Here is a 20,406-nt window from a genome sequence, read left to right on the forward strand (position 1 = left end):
CCACAGACCAGTTTATCGACATTCACAGTGGAGAGCCACAAATAAGATTTATTACCAATGCTGTATCGCGAATACTTGCTCCCAGGTCTACTCTACCCAGGAATAAGGGGAGGGGCCTGAATGGGGGAGTGTATGGAAAGGGAGTTATTGTTCACAGTTGATCCAAAAATTAACACACCCCATTCACTGCCTTTGCTTACAGGGCTACCTACTAGTCTTTCTATATGAACCTCCTCTATTCGCGCGGATTTTATGCTTTCGTAACGCTTAACGGTTAAATTGGTCCTTTGACTCGTGTGTCTATTGTTTGTGGCTTACACAGCCCCAGATTTTTCATTGTGCTACCACAAAGGGGGAAGAGGGGTGTGGGGGAGAGAGAAAGAGAAAAAACAGCTTTGCTAGCGGATGGGTCGTTAGCGGCCACCTCAGCCACACTCACTGCTTCTTCCCCTGCTACAGTAACGGTCTTGTACACCGTTTCGCACTTATCGTGATTAATGGAGTCAAATCTAAATCTTCGTCGATTAAATCGCTCTCGATTTACGGTCGTCCATTTAATTTCCTATGGTGGATAGGGTGGGGAGGGGGGGGGCTAAACCGCTCGTACTATTATCGCGGGGGGAGAAGGGCGAGACTAATCTTCCCGGGCATCTCCCGAAATACGAACACTCACCGGAGAAAGACCCACTTCAAAGTGGAAGATTGGGAACCATTTCATCTTCTACAAAACAACGTGCGGGCGGAACAAAACGAAGGAAAAGAGTTATAAAACAACAGGATTCCATTTTTTCCTTCAGTTCCTCTTCGTCCAGTTCACCAACGTCAGGAGAACCGAGGGAAAAGATAACCCGACCGCGGGTTGCAAGATTTTCTTTGCGGAGAGGAAGGAGCTATAAATAAAGCGCTTGGGCGAAGGTTGTTAATCAGCTTAACACTCTTTGCCGAGGCGCGGTGGCTCTGTGCGGTCGGCCGAATGTAACTTACGTATACTTGTGGGGAGCGGTGGGCAACACAAAAACGAGAACATCCATATCTTGCCTCAGTGCTTCTGCCTCGCTCGGTGAGGGGTTTTTTGTTTGTGACAGGCCCGCCCGAGATGAAGTCGTGGAATGACACACCTTCGGTCAGCGGTTCAGCTACTACGGTGCACGGTGGGCAAATTAATTTACGAGATTTGCAATCTCCACTTCATAAAAACACACACACACACGCACACTGACAGAGAGATAGAGCGAGTAGACGGTGGAAACACACAGCGGGAGGTTTTTCCAATTTCCCTATCAACCTCGCTGTACCTCGCACTAATCTTGGCTAGGAGCTTAAAAGACTTCATTTCCAATTTCCAGCGTCTTTTCGCTGGAGCACACTTTTGCCCCTCATCGTTCCGTGTCTCGTATGTGTGTTTGTGTGCATTGGGGCCTCCTATTTACAGTTCCTCTACCGATTGGCACGATCGGACCGATGGTCGATGGTGGCGCGACGCACGATTCGATCCACCGAGCCCGCGACCGAGCTCGTGCAGCTGCTGCTAATCCTTCGGCCGGCCCGGTCCGCCCGGTGGGTTGCCGTCCGCCGGGGACGCACAGCACAGGCTGGTAGTTTGATTCACCATCTGGCTCGTCAGCATCGTGTTCACCCGTCGCATGGGACCTGCAACGAAACGAAAGAGCAACCACCGACACAGCGTGGTTGAATGGTTGAAACCCGAGATTACGATCGTTGCCGCTGCCGCATCGAGTGTGGTATGGAAATGAATCGATTAGGCAGTGCTTACCGGTTTGCCATTTCCGCTGTCCGGTGGGCGACTGGGAACCGTTGTACAGAAACGACCGCTCCGTATCTGCCGTGGAAAGCGAACAACAGTAACAACAACAAAACAAACGCGTGTTAAGAGTGTGATTAGCCCCAAAAGACATTCGCCACCCTCCCCGGAGGAAGCCCCATTTCAAAAATGCACACCATTTCTTACTATTCGCAGGTGGTCCGGCGAGCCGGAGCACGAGTAGCGGGACGTACCGGTGCGCCGGTGGCTGCTGGCACTGTCCGGGGTGACGCGCACGAACGGGCAGCAGCGGAAGAACTGCTGAAAGCCACGCCGGAACCTATGCGGACCGAGACAGACAGACAGACAAACAGACAAGGCGTGTAATTGTAAACCAGAAATGTAGCATTAGGATCCAGGTGCATCCTCTTACCGTAAGTTCATCCAGCAGTAGATGATGGGATTGTACATGGAGTTGCTCATCGCGAGCCAGTAGATCGCCAGGTACACCTCCTGGATGTACGGTTTCTTCGTCAGCTCCGGATAGTAGGACGTGAGGATGAAGTAGATTTGAAACGGTAGCCAGCAGACGGCAAAGATTATCACCACAATCATCATCATCTTAACGACCTGTCGCGGCGTCGCGGTTGCATTCGGTTGCGTGTGGTGGAAGGCCGGATGGGAATGGAAAATGGGAAATAAAATACGACATTACTTACGTCCTTTAGCTAATGAGTGTGTCTGCCGCGCCCGAGGGAAAGCGAGTCGTGAGAGTCGGTAAGAGAAATAGGACAGAGCGGGACCATTGCCCATGGCCCAACCAACATCAAGAATGACGAGATGGAGAGTCAAAACTTCGTTCCCTTCGGTCTTTCGGTTGTAACTGTCCCGGTTGTTTTGTCGGGTGTAATTCAAACGTGCTCATTTTGATGATGGAAAGTTCAATCATTAGATGCTGAAGTTTCGTACCGCCCTTCCTTCCCTTCCTTCCCCCCCAAAAAAACCGTTCAAAACTCGGAAAAACTTTGTCCATTTCGAAGCGACCGGGCGAATGGGCCAAAGTTCCCGGGGAAATGAAACGGCCGTACTTGCTACGTACCCGCCGTTTGCTTTTGATGTTGTCCAGCTGCCTCTGCGTGCATTCGCCGATGCTCTTCGAGCCCCACAGCTCCAGCCCGACCCGGGCGTACGTGTACGTCATCGAGCCGATCGGTAGGAAGTAGGTGAGCAGCATGAACACGATGTTGTACCTGACAAAAATGCCGCACAAAACCAAACCAAAGCTCTCTTTAGATGCACTCAACCACATAGACACACGAACACGAACACTACTTACACATACTCCTGTCGCGAGTGGTTCGAGGGACCGTCGGGCCATTCGGCGTAGCACAGGATGTGGTCCTTCATCGGGTAGGTGGTGAAGAAGAGCAGCGACGGGCAGGAGATGATCGTGCCGACGATCCAGATGCTGGCCGCCACGCACAGCGTTGCTTTCTTGCCCATGCGAGGCTTCAGCGGGTTCATGATGGCAACATACCTAGTTGGTTTTGGAGCGAGGGAGTTTGAAGAAGGAGAGAGAGATAGATAGATAGAGAGAAGGTGTATGCATGTTTGTTGGGTTAGGTTTCTGGTTTTGACTTCAAACAAGAAGCTGAGGCCCAAACTTCTGCAACGGACGGGTTGCAGAAAACCCGCAGTTAAGGGTATTGGGTGCACGGAATAGCTCAACAGCTCAATACACTCTTGCACCCTTGCGCAGAAATAAACACAGACACACGAACCATTCCAGCGGGAAGCTGGAAGTCCAGACCAACTCCAAGTATTAAATTAGTACAATTGCATTACGGCCCCGGCAGCCAGGTTTAGCGAATGATTTAATCATCCGCATGGAGTTGGATGATTCTCTGCCTGTGGACCTACGTACAACGCTTCCGGGCCATTGGAGAGATTGGTTTCTTGTTGAAATTAGTTTTGGGCCACAGCCCCAAACCCCTAAACCGGCAGCACCAAGCACTGAAACCGAATCTACGAGGCTGCATCCCCGCTCCTTCCCCCAACAAAAAAAAAACCAGGACGATAAGCGAAATGAACATGTTTGGTGAATAGGACAGCAAACACAAAAAACAGGCAGCACAACCAAAGAAAAACTAATAATTGTGCATTCTGCTTAAAAGCATCGTTGCACCGACTGGCTGGGCCGGGCTGGCGATGGGAGATGGTTTCATCTAATTGTCCTAATTAAATATTCATCACTTGAGCTGTGCGAGGCAAAAAGGAGCTAGAGAGAGAGAGAGAGAGGGAGAGCAAGCGCGCACTTCAACATTTCCGCCATTCAAGAGCATTCGACGCAGAAAGGAGTAGAAAGCAGTAGACGACACTCCGCTCTTTTGCAACGAGATGAGTTGTCCGTCGGAAATGCGCTGCACTCTCGAGCGCTTTTGAATAATTTATTACTTTGCGCATAGTTTGGTCGGGAACCGGGGCGCATTAAATGGTTTCGGGATGTTGATGATGATGATGATCGTTTGGCCGCCTTGGGGAAGGGCTTGCAGGCTCACCGCGGTGAGTGTTCGTAGAAGCGCTGGCAAATACTAGCGCCCGAACAAACTAGCGCTACAAAAAGGCAGACAAACCAAAGTAGAGGAGGAAGCAGACACCAGTCGTGCGCTAGGACATCGAAAATATCCGACATCCTGTCCTGTGGGGAGCCAGTGGTAGGGTGTAAATGGGAGAGGTGCTTGTGATAATTTATTTGAAGTACCCTTCGGTAACCTTTAATTCGGGAAAAAAGGGCAGCCCAGGACGTCAAGGGGGGAGGTGACGATGCTGGAAGGTGTTTTCTCCCACTCTTTCCTTTTTTTCCACCCGAAACCGGTGCGATAAAGATAAGATTTATGAAGCGTAAGGGGATGCCTGTTTCGTCCTCCCGCCCCCAGTGGGCGCCCGCCTGCCCGTCCGTGGGGAAATGCGTGTTTGCGTCGGCTTAGGTTAATGATCAATTAGTAGATAGTTTGCATATTAGTCTTCAGTGTACGGGCTTTCGTATGCAGACACACACACACACACACACACACACACACACACACACACACACACACACACACACACACACACACACACACACACACACACACACACACACACACACTTTGAACGGTGCTCGTACGGTGCTTGGCATGATTGAATGGGATTTGAATATGTTACTTTTACTGTTTAATTTGTTTAAAAGCGATGGGGTGGTCGTTTGGAAGTTTAGGCTTCATGCTGGCTTTCCGAGACGGTCCTCTCTCTCTCTCTCTCTGTGCGGCGAGTTAGCCGTAAAGGGAATGTGGTACTCTCTCCAGTCGTGCTTCTAAAATTGAGCATTGATCAAAAAGGTCCTGAATGGCAACTCTTCATTGCACTTACAGAAACCCTTTCCAAAGCTTTCCAGCCATTGAGTCAATTACTTTAATGATGCTCAAATAGTTTTGTTAGAAATTGATCGAAACAGTTCATTAATACGAAACTCTTGCCTATCTTGCTCATCCTAACTTTAGTTGCTGCAAACTATTTGGGGCTTATGCTCTTGAACTTTAGGCTTCATTAATGATTTGACTTGTTCGTGGCACACTCTTCATATTATCTGCTGGTTGAATAACAACTCGCTAGCGTTGAATGATGTTGGTAGCGTTGGAAACTACCCTGGAAAACAGTATATAGTACCTACAAATGTTGAAGAAGATCGCCAAAACGCCTGCAGTCTTTTAACTTGATAGGGTCTAGTCTTCACCACTTGGGGTACCATTTAAAGTCAACAGCCCTTTATGAGTACAATTGAAAGGAGTGTTGATATAAATAAAATTATTATGGACTTATTACAATGACGATAACCTGTTTCTAAGTATTCCTTCAATAAAATGCAATAAACGCTTTGCGTCCTTTCCAAGCATTCACAACGCGTTTCGAAGAGCTTCATACACACTTACATAAGGCCCTTCAACTAGCATTACAACCTGAGCGATTTTCTGTAATAAAAATAAGTAAACAAACTTTAGACTACTGCCGTTCTACGGAACGTGGCTGAGTCTAATATTGAACGGTGGCAATATTGGCATAAAACCGATATTAACCTCAACCGAGACGTAGTAACGCTGAATGAAATTTGTAATAGACAAAGTTGAGCCTCTCAAAAAACTTTTTATAAACTTGCAAACGCTTTTTAGCTATTCATTATCTACTGCCAAGTATTGATACTCATCTTGCGCCATAAAGTTCGTTCAGTCTATGAGGTTTGATACCTATTTTCCTCACAAGGAGTCAGTGTATGAAGTTTCATACCACCGAGTAGTGCTAAAAGTTCGCCCAACTCAAAGACAGCGTAATGATGCATTGGTTTTCGAAACAAGAAACAGATAAAAAGCGGAGAGGATGGATTGGAATGTAACGAAGGTAAAATAAGTAAAGTCTTATATGACGCACATCATTAAAAACCGATGCACTCCACGAGTACGGATAGCATTTGCAATGGTGCGAAACTTGAAATTGGAGAGAGAGTCGTCTCTTTTTTTTTTTGGGTTTTTATGTACTCATCTGGGATATTTTTAAACATACGTATCATATGAGCAGCTTGAAGACAAAGCAACTTCTGAAGCATCATTAAACTCCATGTCATTGACTGGGCGGCTCCATGGTGTCGATGAAAAGTTTCGACAGAGTGTAACACACTTCACCGCCCATAAAAGGTTGCGTTTAAAGCTCCCATAAGATGTGTCAAGACAATGTACTGGACGACATGAAAGACCAATAAAGCATGCTTTTCTGAGTGTTAATAGAATTCGGCCCACTGTCAAAACACTTAACAATAAACCATAATGAATGATAAAAATAGCAAAAAAACCAAGATGACAACCACAATTCATTGCCTACGCGGCCCTTGTGCCCTGTACATCACGTTTTTCCGGCTTTTCCAATTACCGGATGTGTCAGAACGGTGTAAAGTTAACAGGGCGGCCCACGCACACCGGCAGGCTGCCATCAAATGCTGCTCAAAACGCCAACTCTAATCACCGCGTCACCACCAGCGTGATTTGTGGACCATAAACGAGAAGGAAAGAATCAAATCCCGAAGTGCGTGTTACAAGTAAACAGAGAAAGAGAGAGAGAGAGAAAGAAGCAGCAATCGTGTGCAGGACATTCGCATGAAAAATGCGAAACAATAGATCGCTGACAAAAATATACCCAAAAAAGAAGCAAGAAAAAGTGCTAAGCACGCGTCTAACAACCGCTAAGCTAAGCGGCCTTTCCCCAGACACAGATTGCTTTCTTGGCATTGCTTTTGAGTGTGTGTGAGTGCCCCGCGAGTTGGAATGTTTATTGCTGACCCTGAAACAACGAACGCATCGCCCCGGGGGCAGGGAGCGAAGTAGGAATGGAAGGCAAATCCTTCTTCCACTGTCACCTCGTCGCGTGACAACGTGACATCGTGGCCCGAGGAACGCACGGGCGAGTGAGCTGACGTGAGCAGCGATGCGAACCATTTTCCCGTCGACGTATGCCAAATCGCTTTTAAAGCTCAACTTTAAGCACTTAACCAGTGACGGCGGGAAAGGGCAACAAGCAGGCAAAGCGGTCGTCGTCCCGCCAGGTCTCCGCCTCGCTGCTTAAGACACCACTTTAGAAGTAAATTTTTCAGAAACGGATAAATACAGTCGTCATCGTTCTCGTGTTTCGCTGCGCTGGTGCTAGGCGCTTGCTGTGGACGTGTCCTGGATGCCTATTATACTCTGCCGTCTGCCCTTTCTGAATGTCCTTTCGGCCTGCTTTCCCCGCTCCTCAGCTTCAGCCTACAGACCAATCCGTCATGCCAACTGCGTCCCGGGCTTCACTCCACTCGCCAGAAAACACAGCCGTTTGTTTTCTCGTTTCGCAAACATACGCCACGCGGAGCGAGCGCATTCCTGCATGGATGGGTAGCGTGAGCGCTTTGGCACCCAGCCCCCCGGAGGACATACATACGGAGGTGGAGGGAAGAGGGTGATAGGGTAGAGAAGACGAGCCCGCGCGCGCTCTCTCGTAAGAGTAATGAAGATAAAATGATGAAGTCAAGCGAAACGTTTGCACACACAGCAACAAAACGACAACAAGACAACGCCTGGCCTGGTGGCTCGCACGCATGAGGAGGGAGACGGCACGCACGGCGGGGACGGGCGAGAGTGGCATGATGGAATCGGTTTGTTTTGCAAAAATTAAATAAAATGCGAAAAGGGCCCTTTCCGGGTCCAGCCGGATGTTTTTTCCGTTTCGTCCTGTTTGTTTGAGTTTTGCCATTTTTATTTTCTGCCCGCTCATCCTGGTCGTTCACTCTGTTGGTGGCTCTGTTTCGAAGGGAGAGATAACGTTTTGCTGGCTTCCCCTTGCTCCACACCGCGTTGCGCTCTTTGCCACCCGATATAGGAACAGCAGCATAAAAATATATATTTTTGCTCCAATGCCTTCGCGTTTACGTCACCGTGTCCATCGTATGGTTTTGACCGACCGGCAACCCTCCCAGCACCACAGCCCCGCATATGCTTACCTATCGATCGCGATGGCCATCAGCGTGAACACGGAAGCGCAGATGCTGAGAATGGCAACGAACTGTGATATTTTGCAGTACATTGTCCCGAACGGCCAGTCCAGGTAGAGCATGTACGTGTAGTTGAAGGTGACGTTCAGCGTCGACACCATCGCGTCCGCTATCGATAAATTAACTGCAGCCGGCAAGTGCACACCATTTCCCGGAAGTGAGTGAGTAACAAGAGAGAGAGAGAGAGAGGGAGCATGTGGGAGGGAAATAAACAGAAGGAAATGCAAATTAAAAGCTTCCACACCGGTTGCGCTTCGGTTACAGCGCGAGCGACAAACTGCGCAAGCGGAAAGACTACTTCAACTTGCCCCGATGGTGACCACCACGGGTGGGTTTTGTGTTCCGAAACCGATCGCATTACCTACCGAGAAAGTAGTTGGTGACTGTGCGCATCCGCTTGTGGGAGAGGACGATCCACACCACGATCAGATTACCGACGGTGGCCGTAATGACGATGCCGGCGAACAGCACGTTCCACACGATCAGCCGCCAGAGCGGCAGTATCGAGAAAAAGTCCATCGTTTGTCTGTAAAGAGAGAGAGAGAGAGAGATGGAAGAGAAGAAGAAAATAAAACAGGCAAGTCAGCGTACGTAACTGATGGCAGCAAATGGTCAGCGAATGGGGCGCGAGCCTTTACCGGTGCGCTTCAAGTAAATGTTTGCGAATTGAATTCATTAAGCTTGCATTGAATAGACTGACTTGCGAACGAGTGGCTGGGTGAGTGGTGCGGGAAGATGATACACATGGACACACTGCAAACAAGTCGCCATTAAATGTTGCAAACATGAGGCCGTATTTGGGGCCGGGATGTTTGGAACGTTTAATGTGTATCGACGTGTTTGGGGCAGAAGGACGTTCGAATGGATATTAATTGGATTAATAAAACTTGGAAAGTGAAGCACGAAGAGAGCTTGTTTTGCCTTTTTTGTAAAAATGTAAATTTATTCTGCTTCCCGTGCAAGATCTTCTTGGGGATTCACCAGGAGTAGGATGCTTATTGGCAGCTTATTTTATGGTAGTCGTGCGCTGAGCATTAATTTCTAAAAAAGACTCTGATCAATATTTCACAACCTTTTTTTGAAACGCTTTGGGGAATTCCACTAAATTAACAGACATTTATTTATCATAGGGGAGCTATTAGTTTTGTACAATTTATAAAAATAAAATAGAAATATGTCGGTTTACAATCATCAACTGTTTGATGAAATTAAACATTAGATACAGGGTTTTCCAAGAGTTCTCATAGCTGTGGGACACTTTATTAACTCCTTCTTACGTGAAATGAACTTAATGTAATCGGATCTGGACTCTATAGCACACTTGTCGGACAAATCCAATAGGAATTTCCAAGCAGTCTGCCCAAAAAGGATCCCATAGAGTCCAATTTCCATCTTATGAAGTTCACTTCACATAGGAAAGAGTCAAGGAAGTGTCCTACTCCTGGAAAACCCTCTAATGAGGGCAACATAATTGAAGTGTATGTATTGTTAGCTGTAGCCGCATTTAAAACAATATTTATTATATAATTTTTAAATTCTTTTCAAAATGCTTTAAATGCTTCAACAGTTAACATTGCAGCCTTAATCAAGAGGAGGTAACTGTACACTCAACAAGCAAACTGACACTTTTTACCACGCTTCACACCATCGGCTAAAGCACTCGACAAAAGTTTGAAGTTTAAACCCACGAAAAACAAACCTGTCAAAATTCAATCGATAAAAAAACAACACCCAACCAGCGCTTACGTGTGTGTGTATGGTTTTAAACATAATAATCGACGTAACGTGCGATCCTTTCTTCTCCCCAAAAAGGGAATCATTTTCCACGCTTCCTGTTTGTGTGTTTTTGTACGGTTGAAGCCCTGAAAAAAAAACCTGGATGGAAAACTTTTCCCTATGATGTGGTGATACACCACCAAGTCCAAGTCAACACTCGCTTTTGTTCAGGCTCAACGCACGAGGTCCTTGAACATGTGCGACGGTTGCTGCTGCCGCCGCCGTGTGAAGTTGATTCCCCGCGCCAAGCACACGCACACATTCAGCACATAAAGCACATCGGTTTGATCGAAACTGGTGCTTTTTATGGCCTCGTGCGCTATACACAATGCAAGCTGAGTGTTGCTGAGCGTGTGCCGGTGGTAAGAAGCCGCTTGAAGCGCGAATCGTGTACACATTTAATCGCAAATCGGCGGCACAGAAAGGGCTTGAGTGAAATCAAAACCAAAGCGCACCGCTGCCAAACAACGCGTTGTAAGTTTCCCTATCAACACAGTGAACAAATCGCTGATTGGATTAGTTGCCCATACCCCTCTCAACCCCTCCCCTACACCCCATTTTCCTCTGCTAAGTACAAACGCTTTATGGAAAGCACTCGGGCATGCCACGCACTGCTCCTGCACGGTGCAAACATTTCAGCAATCGTTTCACTGCCAAACAGTCTGGATGACTACTGGGAAGCAGCCACCACCGCCCCTCCCTCCAACCCCCTACAGCTCGATAAAACTGGAACCATCTCGATGCGGAAAAACGCACATAAAATGTGGCAGAAGTTGTTGTACGTTGCTGTGCGATTAATTACGCTACATTAATTTGTTCCCCTGGGTTTTTGGGGGGAAGGAGGGTGAGATCGGGTGTGTGCATGTGTGCTTAATTGAATAAATTCCAAAATTTCCACTTATGGTTTGCAGCCCCATCCCCTCCACCTTGCCGCTACTATTAGCCAACCGCACGTCCGAAATGTGAAGGTAAAACCGCAACAGTAACAGCGAACCGATTACGATTTCCGTGTGGGATTTTCGAGCACATTCGGGCGTTTGTAGCATGCACACACACACACACACACATGCACGTAGACAAGCGAACCATTTGCTGATAAGCTAGATGCACAACTCAACACACTTCACGCTGACCAATTATTTCAATCTGAACGGTTGCGCAAAGTCTGTTGTTGCAGCTGGGAGGATGAGGCCATTTGCTGCTGTTCGAGCTGTCAGAACCAGACGAAGCAAAGGTAAACTTCTCTCCCCATGTATGGCTGTGTGTGTGTGTGTGTGTGTATGTGTGGGTGTGTGCGTGTGCTCTCGACCCATTTAGTATCGAGTCATTTCGTAAATGGGGTAATCGCAAATGAAATAGTTTGCAGCATCATAAAGACTCGACTAGTGCGACTGTGTAGCAATTCCAACCATTTCGTGTACGTGTGTAGCCGCTTCGTTTCACCAACCACGACACACGAATGCCCGCGAGACACTCCTTCCCCCTTGGGCCTGGATGTTGGATGTATCTTAGAAACAGGTTGTTTCGAATAGTGCTCGAATTGCTGGCACACCAACTCAACCCAACCGCCTGCTCCCGGTGCAATTTCCATTGAAGGGCGACGGGACGCTGCACATACACGGAATTCTCCAGTTGCAGCAATGCATGTGCAGTATGCGCTCGTTCGACTGCATCTTATCCGGTGCTCGGGCTGTGCTGTTTTGATGTTTTTCTTCTTGCTGTCGCCCTGTGACCTCGGCCAACTCCCGGCACAGTATGTGAGCTGGGGATTCCAATCTTTTTCGATTTTTTTTTTCGTTGCTTTCCTTCTAATTTGTTTGTTTGCTTCGTTTTGCATGCCGGCTTGGCTGACCTTCTCGGGGCGCTTCCGTTCGTTCACACGCTGGCATTATAACGCTTCCCATCGACGCTTGGCGCTTGACGCAACCCGCGCATCGCGTAGAACAATGCGCACGTGGCCCACAAGAGGGATGGAGCCGCCTGGTAGCTCACCGTTCACAACTGGCTGCGTACTTTCCCACAGCAGCAGCAGCGGGAGCAGCAACTACGGTGCTTCCATTCTTAATGCTTACACTCTTGTACGGGGAACACCACCCCGTTGCTCGGCCCAGCGGACGGGGCGCTTTTGTTTGCGCTGTTGCACCGTGAAGAACGTACTCCAGCGCGGGGATACCCATTCAGCTGCATCCTTCTGGCCTGGAATGTGCACGCTTCTCATAGCGCCCCAACGAAGGATGCTACACCATTTAAGCTGGTGCTGCTGCTGGTGCTGGGAAGTCGTTGTAAAATAATAATACCCGTTGAAATTCAACTCACAAACTGGATGTATGTGTGTCTGTGTGTGTGTGTGCCTTGTGAGTATTTGTGTGTGGTACCGTTACCGGCAGCAGGATATCCGACCATTTTCGAAACGAAGAATAGCAAGGCTAGCAACAACAAGACGAAAAAATAAGTTGAGCTTCCCGGTTTGCACCATTTCCCTGCGGAATGGGAGCAGGATTTTAGTTATGTGCAGTTTTATTTCGTGCAGACCCGTCCCCGTACGGCATTCCGTACAGAAAATGCATCGTTTAGTATCTATTTTTTATCGAAAAACTCTACAACAGACACACACACACGCATACACGAAACGTTGTACGGATGCACATTAGCCCGGAAGGACGAAAAGAATCCGGGCTAATCTAATCCAGCCTTACACTTGCCTGCACATGCAAACAGGCGACTCAGGCTTGGTGGGACGAGAGGGAAATGCGGCTTCGGGCGGCAGCTTTGGTGAAAAGTTGTCCATCGCTTACACGCCTGTAAATCCACACAAAACCACTTAACAACGGATGCTTCCATGGATTAAGGAGGAATGAAATAGGGCGAGAGGATGGGACGGCAACCAGTGAAACCGAATCGCGTGCCATCGGTTACCAGCCAGCCAGCATTTAATTCACTAACTTTGCAGCGAGCAGGGAAAGAGCGGAAATGCAAGTTTTATGCACTGTGTGTGTGTGTGTGTGTGTGTGTGTGTGTGTGTGTGTGCTTTTTTTGTTTCCTCACTCAACAAGAAGCGCTTATACGTACATGCTTTCGGCGGTTCCGTTCGGCTCGGGGTACGGTCCGGCGACGAGCGTTGGCGGGGAACTTTCCCTCCAGGCGATCTCCAGCTCGGCGGATGTCGCACTCCAGCCCGGCTCGGCGCCGCTTCCGTTGAGGCCAGTGCCGGCAGGGCAGCAGCTGCTGGTTCCGGCGGTCGATTTATTTCCACCCGTCAGCAGGGTTACCGCAAGCTCCTCCAGGTCCATGGTTCGCTCGACCGCTGTAACTCTCTGTGGGGGGCGAGAGAAACAATGGAAAAGCGTTTAATAGCGTTGTTGACTCAGTCTGTTTTATTTTTTACATTTTCAATCTCTTCTTTAGGACCCCGCACTGCGTTGATTAACGAAATGTGGGGAGGGACATTAAATGAGTCGTTTTACTCGAACCCACAGTGTTGATTGTTTGAGTAAAACTATCTCCGATTATGTTGTAATAAACTCCTCCCAAACCCAAATCGTCCCTCCCCAACAACAAAAAAAGACACGCCAAGGGACAAACAAACACCACGATAAGCGTGGAAAAGTGGAAAAGCAAACAGACGCAGCAGCGGCAAACCGGGGACGACACGATTGTCGTTTGCCATTAAAAGTTTAACATTAATTTGGAACGCCCGACGCCCCATACCATCCCTTCGAGTGCCATGCCACCTCGAGCAAAAGGGGCCGGAAATGGGTTGGCCGGGAGGAGTGCGGGGGAAGGTTTTGCAATTTCCTTCCCCAAAAACCCCGTGCAACAAATTGCTTGTAAAACAAGGACCGATTTTTCCGGCTTCCGCTTCGTGCGGCTGCCGTTATTATCATTATTATTATTATTATTGTTGTTGTTATTATGCTCATGAGGATTGGTGGCCGTTTGCTGCTGTTGCTGCTGCTGCTGCTGCTGACACATTTTCCGAGTCCGAGTTCCGTCACGATAGAGCATCATCATCCCGTGTGCGTCGTCCTCTTGTGGGGAAAGGAGCAAACAGTGAAAAATAAAAGCAAAACCACAAGGCACGAGCCACGATAAACCAATGGGAAAAGGCGCACACGGAAAACCGTCGTACGCCAGGCGCTCGGTGCTTCGGTAATAAACTCGAGCATAGTGATTCCTAACAACTTTAATCATCGTTCGGTTTGGAGTGGTTTAGGATGGATTGAAACTGCACGCAGGACAGAACGATGTGGAGTACGAGTGGGGCAGGCAACGTCCTGCACCATTATGAGCTGGAATCGCTGGAAATACGTTCGTCGTCGGTCGATTTCATTCAATGAGCTGGATCTTCAAGCAGGCAGGAAATGGTAATTAGCAAACATCTCGTCTCGTATTAGCTGGGTGATTGTACTTGCTGTAGCGTTACAGTAACGCAGCAGTTAATTAGGCTGTGGTTGATGGGTGGTTCGAGCAGCTGGCCGGCTTACATGTATAGAGTGGCTCACGGGATGTACAGAGCAGGCAAGTAAATGATGAATTTGTACAAGCTTTTTTGTAAAAAGCGTGTTTGTACAAGTGTGATACAGTCTTTCTCCGAGCCAATAATGAGTTGCTTAGCTTGAAGCTGCTAAAGTTTTTTTAATAAAAATAGTGGTTGGTGAATAGATATTTTTGAATAAATGTATTGCTTTTATGCGTTTTACTACTAATTTAGTATAATTCGTTTAGGAAATTCGATGATTTCTTCGGTTCGTTTTTTAGTGGTTTTAAACCTTTAGCAAAAAATGCAATTTATGTGTCCATTTGACAATGGTTTGAGAAAATGTACCGATTTGACATGATGAAATAAAACTGAATTGAGCTTTGTGAATTGTATGCGCCTAAAAGTATGCAATTGGAATTTCGTTTATGCGGAAAATAGTAGTAACTAAGTTTACAGTATTTCCCTGAGTAACGTGAAACCGAGCCACGCGAATGTTTACATTTGACGATTCATACGTCAAATTGGCACAATTATCTTGCAATTTTGCTAAATGTTTGAAATCGTTTAGTAAATTTAAGTATAAAAAATCTATTTATCATCCATATTTTGGCACTTACGACTTACGCAACAATCTGAGATGCGCGAATGTCCCAGCAACGCGTAACATTAATATTATCATCGTCGTCATTACATTAATACATTATACGCATAACTCGAAGAAAGACTGTATTTATTAAAAGCTCTGTAATGTAATGAAAAGCTTAACTGTATGAACATAATGTGAAGATTAATTTTTTCACAAAAACTCCATAATTTTGCAGATATGTTGTACAGATTATTTGAGAAATTGATGATCCAATTGATTTATTTTTACTGAGTGTAGTGAAAATGTTTCTAACTCTCAAGTTTGTCCAAATGATTGCACACTTTTATATATTTTTCCTGCAGAGCAACCAAAACGCACCTACATGAATGTCGCCTAGATGTATGCAATTTGTAAAACAATACTTTAGCTTTAGCGTGCTTTAACAGCGGAAATCAAAGCATTAATGTGAATCAATAAATCCATATCAATGTGCGCGAATCTACCCAATCCCATCCCAAATGAACATAAATCATACAAAAGAGCAACTTTTGTTCCGGCCTGCACGAGCGATCCCGCACAGCTTGTTGCTCCGAACTAGCACCGAATGTCGCTGATAAGATCTACGACTTTACGACGACGTTCGATCTAAAGATCAGCTAACCGTCACCAAAAACAGTAAACTTTTCATTTTATGATCCAAAGCCGAAGCAAAACATATCAGCAGCAGCAGAAGCAGCAGCAAAAAGGCAAATGCGAAAGATGACGGAAGCACGATACCGACGACCTGCACACACATACCCTAATGGACGTCACCCCCCCCCCCCCCTCGCACCCGGCAAAACGTCAAATCAACCGTGGACGATTAATATCGAGATTGAAACGAACGGCACAAAAAAGCAGCAAATACGCAAGAGCCCTGCTAGCGACATTGCTAAACGCATATAGATCGCACATATGAGAACTGGAGAGAGCAAAAAATTGTCACACGACATGTGGGAACAAAACCGTCGAGTGGCGAAAAAATGGCCGAAAAACCGTCCGCAAGATCAAATTTGCTGCAACCGACGACCGCCGAGATGAATCAATTCATTAGTTCTGGATGCCCGACACGGCGCTCCCTTTCCCCCCCCCTCCCTCCCTCCCTGGTCTGACGAGTTCACCGTCATGGAAAAGCAAAACTCCTGTTGCTAGCAATTTGTAAAAGTGTGTCCTTGGCTTCCTGGTTCGTCCGTTCGTCGCTTCCGCTCTCTGTTTGCCGATAGTTTCGGCTGTCAATCTACGGACACATCGCACCATTACCCACCGCTTCGGGGTTCGGTTCCTTCCGGGGAGAGTTTTTTCCTCCCACTTTCTCCCCCCAGCCACCACATCCGGTGCCGGGGTATCACTTTTGCGAAATCGAATTCAATTCCGTTCCGGAGGCAATTTGCTAGACAGGTCATATGTAACACAATTTGTTATTTTTGTTTGGCAAGCGCCCACTTTCGATTTTCGGTTCAATCAACTTGCCCACTATTGGCGGCAGCGCACTGACATGGTGGTGGTGGTGATGGTGGGAGGAAGGAGAGGTTTAGGGACAAAAGGGCAAAAGCACGCCCGGTCCCTCTTTCATCGGTTGGAATGCCGGTTTTTGCCTCATAAACCAGGTCAGCGGGAAAAATCGGTCGGCGGGCGAGCAAAAGTTTAAGAAATCTGCCAACAGGGGGAGGGTGAGGAAAGTTGGAAGGCAGTTCAATATCATGGCGAAAAGCCCCACGACCACCAGCACCTCCAGCACGACACACGGCGGTTGTGCTGGAAGGGCTCAGCGTATCGTGAAGTTAGCAGCAATCTAGGCGCCACCGGAGTCGCTTGCCACGGGGGCGCAAAAGGCGAAACCTGAGTATCGCGGTGTGCGGTACGGGCTGTTTGAGGTAAGGGTCCCTCGCACTCGCCACACCGCTCTGAAACCACTTCTCGGCAACACCATATGGCCACGCGGGCCTCCTCAGGATCCGAAGTGATGCACGGTGGCACCACCATAACCAAACACGGGCCCTGCTGTCATTTGGATGAAAATTTATGCGATCTAATGGAATAGAAAAGGAGGTGTTGTTTCAGGAGCAGCCCAAGGGGGCCGCCCAAGGGCCGGGGATGACGTGCAGCAGGCGGCTCAAAGGACACACCGCACAAAACGCTCGAAGACAAATCGCCTCCGCTGACGTCACCGGGCTGGAGTTCCATCTCGCCGCCCTCCCGCGCGTGTGTGTGTGTGCGGGGGGGAGGACTCAAACCCAAACAAAAGCCTCCCGTAAAGCCTCCCAGGATGTGACGATGATTGATGGATATCGATGGGAAAACGTGGCGGACCGACCGATCGGACGGGCTGTCCACGCCCGAAAACGATAACTCACCCCCTGGCCCACAGTTTCATTGTCCGGTCGGGCGCGCAACCGAAACACCAGCGAGCGCGTGCGTGCTCCCCCTGGTGGTGGGCGGTTTTGAGGAGTTTTACTTTAAGTGAAATGTTGTTTCGCATTTGTTTTCCCGAGCCGTTTTGGGCTGTCCTGGGATTTCGTTTGCCTTGTTGCGCCACAAACCGCTCGCACGGGACATCCCCTGAGTTGCGCAACTTCATAGTTGAAAGTTTTGCACGACACGACAAACAATTGAGTGGAGGATGTTCGAAAAAGGGACCGAACCATCTGTTGGGATTTGTCGTGCTGTGGGGTTCACCCGTGCCACAACAAGAAGGAAAAGATCCCCGTTCACCTTCTTCTTCTTCTTCCTTCTCAAGCCAACGAGCAACGAGGTTATGAGTTCGAACGAGCGGACAGATCACACATTTGCTTTTGCTGCGGTCTGCCGAACAGTCGTTCTCGATTGGTTCTCGATAATGGGTTTTTCGGGGGGGCCAATTTGTTCGGCAAACTATTTCCACCCAAGGAGGGCAATTTTGAGGAGGGGAACAACTGGGGTCACCACCATCCTCCCCCAAGCAAACAGCACGGAAAATCCCACAAAAGGGCTGCAAAGGTTAAGGATGATGATGCTGACACCGACCGACCTGGACCGAACCAGAAACCCAACAGGTTGGAGGTTTTGCTCCTGGCATCCTCTCACCCGCAACAATATGGTCAGCTTAAACTGTCCCTGTGTGTTTGGGATTCGTTTACGGTTTGGTGGTCTGTAGGTGTGTGCGGCTAGAGAGGCGACAAAACTGGCATTACGACCCACCTTTAAGTCCAGTTTATGTCCGATCGAGGGCAGCGTGGAAAGGATTTGCTCGAGTCCTTTTTTTATGGATATTGTGCACAGTCACAGTCACACGGCCGCCGCTGGAGTGCAATAAATCAACCTGGAAAGATGAAAGCGGCGTCCGACCTCCGTCTCCACCGCGCACTATTTTCCACGAAATGGGTTCAGCTTTTTTTGGTTTTCGCTTGTTTCCTCCACCCACTTTCACACAGCACACTTTCACGATGTAATTATGATAATATCTTAACACATGTTGCATGCGCTTCGTGCACTTTCACTAGCCACACTCACTGGGTCGTTGGGAGGGGAACAATAAAAACATAGAAACACAGAGGAGCGCGCGCGCCTCGAACAACTTCATCAAAGTAAACGGGGTCATGCAGCAGCAATCATCCGTCGTCGGCATTACTACCACTGCCCTAGCAACGAGCACATACTTCTAGCGCTTCTTTTATGACGGCAAAGCAGATATGACACGGCTGAGGCTGGCCGATGCTCCCGATGCCCGACGGAGGTGGAATATTCGTCGGTACCACGGAACAGGAGACGATCATTGTTGCCATTTTCTGCTCCCGAGCCTTGCTCTTCAAGGGCCACCACCCTCCCCCACCTACTCGAGTGATGAAAATGGCGATACGGGTTGGAGTGGTCGAGGCGATGCCATCATCGCTCAATGGCACCTTTTCTTTTTTTGCTGCTGCCTCTTGGAGGACACACAGCACACAAGGATCGCCTTTTTGTAATCGTCTCCTTTGTTCGCGGCCCCAACAAGGATGATGCTTGTCTTCTGGCCTGTTTCTGTATGTGTGTGTGTGTGTGCAGGACCTTTTTTTGTGTGTTTCCGTTTTCCGGCTCCCTTTACAGCTTGTTCAACGGAAGTGTTTAACAGAATGGGAGCGAAACTGGCCTTTTTTCACACGACCCTACTTGATGGGCTGAACAACACTCTTCGCGACGGGCATGCGACGGACTCAACGTACTCAACACACACGCGCGCGCACACACGCGACGAGAGCGACTCGCTCGAGCGTCCGATTCGTTCCGTGGCTGAAGCGAAACTGACGCTCGTGACGGTTCGCCGTCTGCTGAGTGCTCCGGCAAAGGACAAAGTCACTCAGCGGAAAACCCGATCGGTTGAGCGCTCGCTGTGGTGTTGTTGTTAGTGCTTTTCGTTGACTGCTTGTAAACATCGCGATGATCCCGAGAAACAATGCATGGAGCAATCGGCGGTACAAGCGCCGTCGTAAGAGCGAAAGAAAGAGAGAGAGAGCGCTTCTTCTTCGAGACGTCCGGTTGAAAGCAGGAGGGTGATGCTGGCAAAACCATCGGCACGCGTACGACGCTTGGACCGGAAGACGTTAACAGGGGAAAGGAGGGTGGTGTTGGTGGTAATTAATCGCTTTGCGCGCGTAATGTGCGCTTTTCTCCGCCTGCTCTTGCTGCTCATCGGGCACATGGGGGAGGGAAGTGGGAGGTACCAACGAGGTGGCCGTCCTGTAAACACTTACTCATCACATTTATCAATTACGCATAATAGGGGGACCGGTTGTTGCAAACCATGCGCCTCCATCTGTCGTTTGAACGAGTTTTCTTTCGATGTTTGTCTTACCTTTTTGCGCTAAACTTTGCGACAGTCGCTCCTCTATCTCTCCAATACGATTTCTCCCCTTCTTGCGCTTCTTGCGTCTTTCGCTCGAGTTTCCTGGCAAGATAGTGGCAAATAGTTGCAAATTGAATTGCGGCTGGGAATGTCTGGGACGCGAATGCCAGTGAGGGAGATGTAAGGAAAGTTTTGCCAGTGATTTCATGGGACAGATTGACGAAGCGAAAGAGGGAGAGAGAAAAAAACAGTAACATGGAGAGCATTAATTGGAGTGGGATGCGTGGGTATGGAAAAGTTTTGATTTTATTCGCTTGCATTATACATTGAGAGCAGTCTGGTAATGGAATGTTTTTTG

The 20,406-nt window shown here is 48.3% G+C and overlaps 1 protein-coding gene across 3 annotated transcripts; it reads right to left on the bottom strand.

The window, feature by feature from the left end:
* Positions 1-17: 17 nt before the first annotated feature.
* Positions 18-19,490, bottom strand: LOC120895185 (tachykinin-like peptides receptor 99D). 3 transcript variants are annotated; one of them, XM_040298297.1, is made up of 10 exons: positions 18,428-19,490; positions 13,215-13,459; positions 8,735-8,895; positions 8,319-8,493; positions 3,099-3,299; positions 2,862-3,012; positions 2,196-2,392; positions 2,017-2,102; positions 1,775-1,840; positions 18-1,650 (listed from the first exon to the last, which is right to left on the bottom strand). In XM_040298297.1, the coding sequence occupies exons 2-10, from the start codon at positions 13,433-13,435 to the stop codon at positions 1,529-1,531; spliced, it is 1,380 nt and encodes a 459-aa protein (XP_040154231.1). In that variant the 5' UTR covers positions 13,436-13,459; positions 18,428-19,490; the 3' UTR covers positions 18-1,528. The 3 variants fall into 3 exon arrangements, with proteins under 3 accessions (XP_040154231.1, XP_040154230.1, XP_040154232.1); XM_040298296.1 differs by having other exon boundaries at positions 1,960-2,102; XM_040298298.1 differs by having other exon boundaries at positions 1,512-1,650; positions 1,970-2,102.
* Between the last annotated feature and the right edge of the window lie 916 nt (positions 19,491-20,406).

This window comes from Anopheles arabiensis, chromosome 2 (assembly GCF_016920715.1).
Source record: "Anopheles arabiensis isolate DONGOLA chromosome 2, AaraD3, whole genome shotgun sequence".
In the NCBI taxonomy this organism is placed as follows: Eukaryota; Metazoa; Arthropoda; class Insecta; order Diptera; family Culicidae; genus Anopheles; species Anopheles arabiensis.